The following is a 7,500-nucleotide window of genomic DNA, read 5'->3' on the forward strand; positions in this document are numbered from 1 at the left end:
TGGAGATACATGTTTTTCATTAGACAGCAGCCATATACAGTTGCATGCAAAGGTTTGTGCCCCTGGTCAGAGTCCAGGTGTAGTGTAAACAAGTCACATCCTCTACAGAGACGCACTCCATTACACTCCTGCTAATCCTCCATTAATGTTTCATTACTGAATTAACAGTAAATCCAAACTAAATGAAACATGTACGACGATTACGACCCAGCTGAAACACTCTTCACTAAAGCAGCTCTATGGAGCACTAAAGGCTTCTTTCAGGTGATGAGAGTTCAAACCCTTTTTGGTGGCATAAAGAATCATTTATTTCACAGATCCTATAAAACATTAATTCAACAACCTAAAGAACATTTAAGTAATGTAAGTAAATGAATAAAACATACTTTTTCAATGCAGCGTCCTCTGTCACACCGTTTGCTCCCAGAGGTTTAAAGTCTAAAGTTAATGACTGACCCCAGCTCGGCTTTTCCTTATTGCACTTGCTGGCTGATAACACTCAGATCCATTCACGACTCATAATCATCTTTATGGCATAAAACAGCTCAGCTGTAACACCAGAGGAAAGCCTACATCAGTTTAGCTCCACCTATTCAACCTACATCTGTTTAGCTATACCCACTTAACCTACAACAGTTTCGCTCCGCCCATTCAGCAACATCCATTTAGCTCCACCCAAGTCAGCCTACATCCGTTTAGCCCCACCCATTTAGCCAAAATCAGTGCAGCTCCACCTTTTCAGCCTACAGCAATTTAGCCCCACCCATTCAGCCTACATCCGTTTAGCCCCACCCATTTAGCCAAAATCAGTGCAGCTCCACCTTTTCAGCCTACAGCAATTTAGCCCCACCCATTCAGCCTACAGCAGTTTAACCCTTTCTGAGTTCAGAAACTGGAAAGAGAAGCATAATGACAGTTTTCAGCCACTAGATGGCAATGTAACATACAAGGTAGTGGTGTGTGTGTGTGTGTGTGTGTGTGTGTGTGTGTGTGTGTGTGTGTGATGCAGGATAACATCACCAGCCACCAAAACAGCGCACACTTTATTACAGAACTGCTGAAACCAAATGTGCACACAGTGCTGCAGATTTACACAGTGTATATATTTATACAGAGATTCTGATTCTGATTCAGTAAACACATTTGCACATATTAGTACTACACATTTAAAAACACAATGCACTGAATTGATATGATTTAATCATCTGATCACTTCCACAGCTATTTTACATCAGCACTGCTTTGTCTTTTCCTTCATTTACAGTAACTGTGTTGAATTGTATTCAGTAGATTTAATGGCACACTTTGCTAATTTGAACCTCCTAGCATGTTTGTATTTGTTTATTTCTCCGTACAGTAAATTTCACTGAATCCACTTCACTTCCATACGGCATTTTTTTCGTGCCGTTCTTGCTGTTTGTCCTCGCAGTTCAAAGAAGCTGTCTTTACTTTCTCCAGCCGTTGTTGAACACAAAGCTTTTGTTGGTTAAACCGGCCCTCATTGTTCCAGTGACTGAACCACACTTTAATGAGGAGGAGAACATCTCGCCAGACTGGCCTGTCCAGCTGACGTCAGGCCGAAAGTCTTCCTGAGACTGATGTTAGTCTGAGAGTCGTTTCAGATCCTTCTACTCCGTGTGAGCAGAAGATCAGTCAATAAGGACATAATTAATAAATGTCACGCTTTGTGAGGTCACTGGGGTCAGGTCAGCACATATTCCTTCAAAACTAGTGTATGATCGGGTTTGAAGGAAGTGTTGAGGTTGTTGAGGAGGACTGAATCAACCGAGACGCAACGCCTTAATCCACGTCCCTGTGGAGCTGTGTCTCTTGAACAGCTACAAGCTCCTGCAGTTTAGTCCCTTCTCCTGTTCTCAAATCACATCATACTTCCTACATAGTGCACTACTTCAAAAAAACAACACAGAATTGGGTAAACCGTGACAGCATGTTTAACAGAGAGGCGTCGGACTGACTGTCGAATGCAACTGACTCTAGATCAGACACTGTTTGGGTGGAGATGCTGCTATTTCACAGCCTACAAACTACACAACATCGGGGAGAGGGAGTAGTTTGAGACAAGGCCTTTTTGCAATATGTTTTCTCAATATATACAACACTTCATATTTATGTCATATGCTGTATACTATGAATATATAAATGTACATGTTGTATAAGATGTAATGAAACTACATCTTTAACCTCATCTCCTGACAAACAGGTCATATGGCTGCGTTCAGCAGGGTGATCCAGGACTCATCAGTGGCTGAGTGCAGCCCGAACACAGGATACACCGTCTCCCTGAACATAGCTCTAAAAGTGTGTAGATGCTGTTTCCTCCCTTTCACTGCTACACTATAATAAGCGAGTGTGCCTCCATCGTAATCTAGCACCACCTCCAGCCTCTTGGGTGGCACTACAGGCGCGTCCGTCACGGTGATGCTGACAGAATCGTGGCATGCTGTCAACTTCTTGTTTTTCCACTGCAGCCTCCAGGATAGGGCATTGTGCCCCATCCTACTGTGGTCACCTTTGCGCGGAATACTAGCATAGCATACCCCGATTGACCACATGCTACCTGTGCCAACCTCCACCATCCACATATGGTTGCCACGGGAAAGCCCTTGGGAACACATGACCTGGGCCACAGTGGTAAAGCGTTCGCCCTGATCTCCGCTGCCGTAGCTGGGCTTTCCTCCGCTCCAGTGCTTCACCGTCAGGAAGTCTGTCGACAGAATAAGGCTAGGATGTAGCGAAGCTGGATTGAAGCTAAGCTCCAGCGGATTCATCAGGCTGTGGAGGCTCTGAAGCAGTTGGGTCAGTTCCGTTCTGAAAGCATCTGTGCTGAGGCTCGTCCGAAGCCGCTTCGTGTCAGTGGGCTGGGGCGCAGGAAGGCCCGGGACGGTCACACTAGCCGCCTGTCGTAGCTGCGGCTCCAGCTGAACATAGAGCTGTAGAAACAGGAAGTCGCAGGGGGAGGAGGACAGCAGGTCGTTAGCGGAGCGCTGTGCGTCGCTAAACTGCTGCTTGTATTCCTTCAGGATGCTCACACTGGCCTGCCAGGCCTTCTCATACTCATGTAGCTCATCTTCCACTAGATTTCTCATTCGCTCCTGTGAGTAACAACATGGTTAGCAAAGTCTGAACATCACAACTTTTACAGAACAGGCCATTTGACTGACATACAGAATAACCAATGCAGCACTAAAGTCTCTTTGGGATTGTTGATAAATAATGTAAATGATTAGTTATTATAAGTGTTTTTTATAATGTAAACAAAATGTACTGATTTTCCAACTTAGCATTTTGTTTTTGACAAAAATATCTTCATAAACTAAACTATTTGCATTTTTTAACAACTTAAGAAACTTTCACCACAATAAACTTTCTACCAACATGATTCACTATTAAAAGAACCAAAGGTAGTTCTTCTGATGTACACCAATTAGCATGATGCTAACTGCATACCTAGATGATCATGCACTCTCCTTAAACCGTGTGCAGAAGAATCTGGATTCAGTGTTTTTTCTTGTTAGGGGTTCCGCTCACCTTGTAAGCTGAGATCTGTGCAGCTATGTTGTCCAGGAGTTCCGTAGCCCTGGCCGAGATCATCTCTGCATTCGTCTCTGAGATCCTCCCGCTCTCTTGAGCCCTTCTGAGCAGAACCTCAGTCATCTGGAGCCGGTCAGAGGTGGCCTTTTCCAGCCCTTCCACCACTCGCCTCAGGTCACTCTTAGCAGCCTCAAACATCTGGACCTCGTGATCGTTGTGCTTTCCTTCAATCACGCACTCGTTGCAGAGAAAGCTACGGTCGTGCAAGCAAAGGAACTCCAGCTCTCGTCTGTGCTCCGGACATTTCCTCTGGTCCAGGTTAGGCAGCGGCTCCACAAGGACATGACCTTTTGACCTGTGCCGTTCTTGGTGCCTTTTCAGGTGAGCTTCACAAAGAGACGTCTCACAGTGGAGGCAGGTTTTTGCAGCAGGCTCTGCTCCATCTAGACACTGGTCACAAGGCACCACTGAATTACCTGCTTTGAAGCCACCTCCAGACATGGCCATACGGTAACCCTCCACAATTCCGTTGAGCTTGAAATTTCTGAGCAGAGTTTCCAGGCCGCTGTACTCCTTCCTGCACTCTGGGCAGCGTGGCTGGCCTCCAGGCTGCTCCGATTTTTGGCTGGACTGTACACAAGCCAAGCAATAGCTATGTCCGCAAGGCAAGGACACTGGATCATCATACAGCTGAAGACATATGGCACAGCTCAGCTCCTGCTCCAGAATTACCACGGGGTAGCTCATGTTTGCTCTGTCCACACTCACACACTTGCACAAACCCTAAGCTCTGGGAAACTGGAGAAAACGAAACCCAACCTGACACTGGAACTGATCCGGCCGGTTTAAGGAGTGTGCAGCATTCCAGAAGGACTGAGAGGTCATGCAGGAATTTTTAATTAATGAAACAAGCAATTGTTGTTGAGTTCAGACCAAAAGACAGGACATGCCTCTTCTTTAATATTTTCCACATTTCATAAACTATTTTTATCTGCATACTATACTTCTGTCTGGCTTTAGATGGGTATGGTGGTCTTGACTAGTTCTATGTTGGGCTTTAGATGGGTATGGTGGTCTTGACTAGTTCTATGTTGGGCTTTAGATGGGTATGGTGGTCTTGACTAGTTCTATGTTGGGCTTTAGATGGGTATGGTGGTCTTGACTAGTTCTATGTTGGGCTTTAGATGGGTATGGCGGTCTTGACTGGTACTATGTTGGGCTTTAGATGGGTATGGCGGTCTTGACTGGTACTATGTTGGGCTTTTGATGGGTATGGTGGTCTTGACTGGTACTATGTTGGGCTTTAGATGGGTATGGCGGTCTTGACTGGTACTACTACTACAGAAATAAACAAAATACAGTTTCTCTTCTAACCCTACTAATCTATATGGACAGAAACCCTGTGCTCTGTTATAGTCAAATCCAGAAGAACTCTTCAAGTCAAGGCCCAAACAAGTAGCAAATTTACTGTTGGAGAATTTAATGACCTGTAGAATGACCTATTTTTGGTACTGCACGTACCACATTCTAAATCTCGGGGTTAAAAATAGCATGTCTTCTAGTGAAGCCTACAGGTATGTTGCCCGTTGCTACACAAACCAGAAGAGCAAGTCTGTTGATCAGGGTGTTATTTCTGGGAAAAGAACACACTTAGAGGTCAAGTTCACTTAGAAATGTACTTCTACCAACAGTGAGGAATTTGCACAAAGGAATCAAGCTTAACCTGTGCTCTTATTAATTACAGTGCTACAAAAGGTTCTTTGAGTGATTTTTGGTTAAATAAAGAACCATTTTCATTCCATCCTTCAGTCCATGTTCTAGATAACATCAATGCCTACAGTGTCAGAAGGCACATATTCAGGTCTATTATTGATTACTGAACACCTCAACACAGTACCTCCAAGCATGAGTTAGCACCTTGCTAATTGGTGTACATAAGCTTCTATTGCTTGTTAGCTACATTTGCTTCAAAGCTCCAGTGTAGAACTAAAGCAGAACTAAACTTGTCCTGGCTGTTCAAGTATGATCATGGTCAGGTGTAAATTTCATTTTAAGCATGCTTCTGAAACACCATGTGATGTTTTTGCCATCTAAAACAGATAAAAAAAGGCCAGGTGTAGCTCAGCATTACTGGACATGCCAGCTTTACCAGGTCTGCTGAGAAAAGAAGATGAAATCAGTTTGATGTTGAAGAGAGAAAACGGAGGCCACAGTTCAGTTGGATTATATTAGACTGATATGACGAGAGAACACGACCCCTGAACACAAAAAAAGCATATCTGAAATTATGAAGAGTGAAGGTGTGTAAGGAATGTTAAAGAATGAACATAAACATGTCTGAACTTGGTGGATACCAATTCCGAGAATTTAGGGTTGCAAAAATCGATGGATTTGGGAAATGAACCTTGGGAATAAACAGGTAATTATGAGAATTATTAAGAATAAAATGGGAATATTAGAAGCTAAAGGGGAGAGGTACATATAGTTGGTAGAAATAAAAATATACTGAAGCATAATCTTGGCTAGAATAATTAGATATAAGACCAAAACGGTTGAAAAGCAAAGCTGCTCCTCAATCCCAGACACCTGAGACATTACACACTGCAGGACTGTTGAGACCACGCCCCCTGCAGCCACTGTCCATTCCTCCATCACATGTTCAGCTCATGTCCAGATGATTTCTACAAACCTGACACTCAACAATACTGAAAGCACACATTTGGACCAAAGGACTTCCTAAAGTCAGGTACTATTTTTATTGACAGCTGCACTGAAATATTAAAGCAGCTGTTAAATCCAGCTGTAATCCCACAGTCACTCTCTGCTAAATCAGAAAAGCTTAATGCACCAAGGCTAGTAAGAGGTTAACTTACCTACAATTGGCTAGCTACCTATGTTTTGTGCCTCAACGAGTTTCTGTAACCAAGAATGAATACTCTTTCATTATTTATTTAACATTTCGATTTTTTATTGGACTTTTGATTGTTGAATTGAAAGAATTAAGCATTTATAAAGTTCTGCTTGCAACGGTGTCATAGTTATTATTTGTATTGTTTTCATGTCTGCTGATGACATACAACAGTACAATGATGATAGTGTGATCATATAGTTCCTTTTAATGATCCAATATTTCCAATTAATTCCAATATATTCCCAAATTTAAAGTTACCAAAATGTCCATGGAAAGTTTACATTTCCAAAGTTCCTAAAGTTAAAAGTAAATTACATTTAACAGAAATATTCCACCCAACCCTAAAATCCACTATGAATTATTCAGTAACTATTATGAATTATTTAGTATCCCTCTGGTGTTTCTAATAAAGTGTCCAGCCAGTGCAAGCATCCAGGTGTATGTTCATGTTGTTGAAGAGTGGGACACTGAGGAATTAGGAATGCAAATTGTAACACACAGCCTTAACACCACACTGCCATCTAGTGGACTGGGTTGTTATACAATAACCTAAATATATTTATTTGTAACATGACATGACATATACTGACAAATATTTTAGATCTGAAGGAATATATTTGGTTTATATATGTGTACTTCACACATGTGTGGTAGCATAAGGTGTGTGTGTGTGATGGAATAGGGAATGGACTTTCAGTTTCTACTGAGGAGCATTTTTAAGTGTCTCAGCAGTGAAAGGGGCCTTTGCTGTAGTGTGTGTGTGTGTGTGTGTGTGTGTGTGCTCTGCAAGTAATGGGGGACCCACAGTGAGCAATAACACATACTTTGAAGTGGGAACACGATTAAAGCTCCTTATTGTTCTGCTTCACACACAGACCCCGGCAACGTCTGCTGATGAAGTACTTTCAGAAACACGGCGGCAGCAAAAAAAAAGGTTTTATCTTTACTGTTGATCCTCCTGCAGTGTTTAGAGAGAGCAGAGCAGTCCCGGTCCAACCTGAGTACAAGTACTAAAGTCTTAGAGACGTCTGAGTACT

At 42.8% G+C, this 7,500-nt stretch overlaps 2 protein-coding genes across 3 annotated transcripts in view; both read right to left on the reverse strand.

Annotated features, from left to right (window-relative positions):
- LOC140577450 (PTB domain-containing engulfment adapter protein 1-like) overlaps positions 1-407 on the reverse strand; it is a 6,851-nt gene extending 6,444 nt beyond the window's left edge. For both annotated transcript variants that reach the window (XM_072697436.1, XM_072697437.1), the window contains exon 1: positions 387-407. The gene's annotated coding sequence lies outside the window, so the exon portion shown is untranslated. The remainder of the gene's footprint in view (positions 1-386) is intronic.
- A 1,799-nt stretch (positions 408-2,206) lies between these two features.
- Positions 2,207-4,299, reverse strand: LOC140577363 (E3 ubiquitin/ISG15 ligase TRIM25-like). The gene is made up of 2 exons (XM_072697303.1): positions 3,550-4,299; positions 2,207-3,113 (listed from the first exon to the last, which is right to left on the reverse strand). The coding sequence occupies exons 1-2, from the start codon at positions 4,297-4,299 to the stop codon at positions 2,223-2,225; spliced, it is 1,641 nt and encodes a 546-aa protein (XP_072553404.1). The 3' UTR covers positions 2,207-2,222.
- Between the last annotated feature and the right edge of the window lie 3,201 nt (positions 4,300-7,500).

This window comes from Salminus brasiliensis, chromosome 14 (assembly GCF_030463535.1).
Source record: "Salminus brasiliensis chromosome 14, fSalBra1.hap2, whole genome shotgun sequence".
NCBI classification, from domain to species: Eukaryota; Metazoa; Chordata; class Actinopteri; order Characiformes; family Bryconidae; genus Salminus; species Salminus brasiliensis.

What these genes read in the sequence shown, in the direction of transcription:
- LOC140577363 (XM_072697303.1), bottom strand. Translation starts at nt 4,299, where the DNA reads ATGAGCTACCCCGTGGTAATTCTGGAGCAGGAGCTGAGCTGTGCCATA. An exon ending in CACAGATCTCAGCTTACAAG is followed by an intron (nt 3,114 to 3,549) that starts GTGAGCGGAACC and finishes TGTTACTCACAG; the next exon opens with GAGCGAATGAGAAATCTAGT.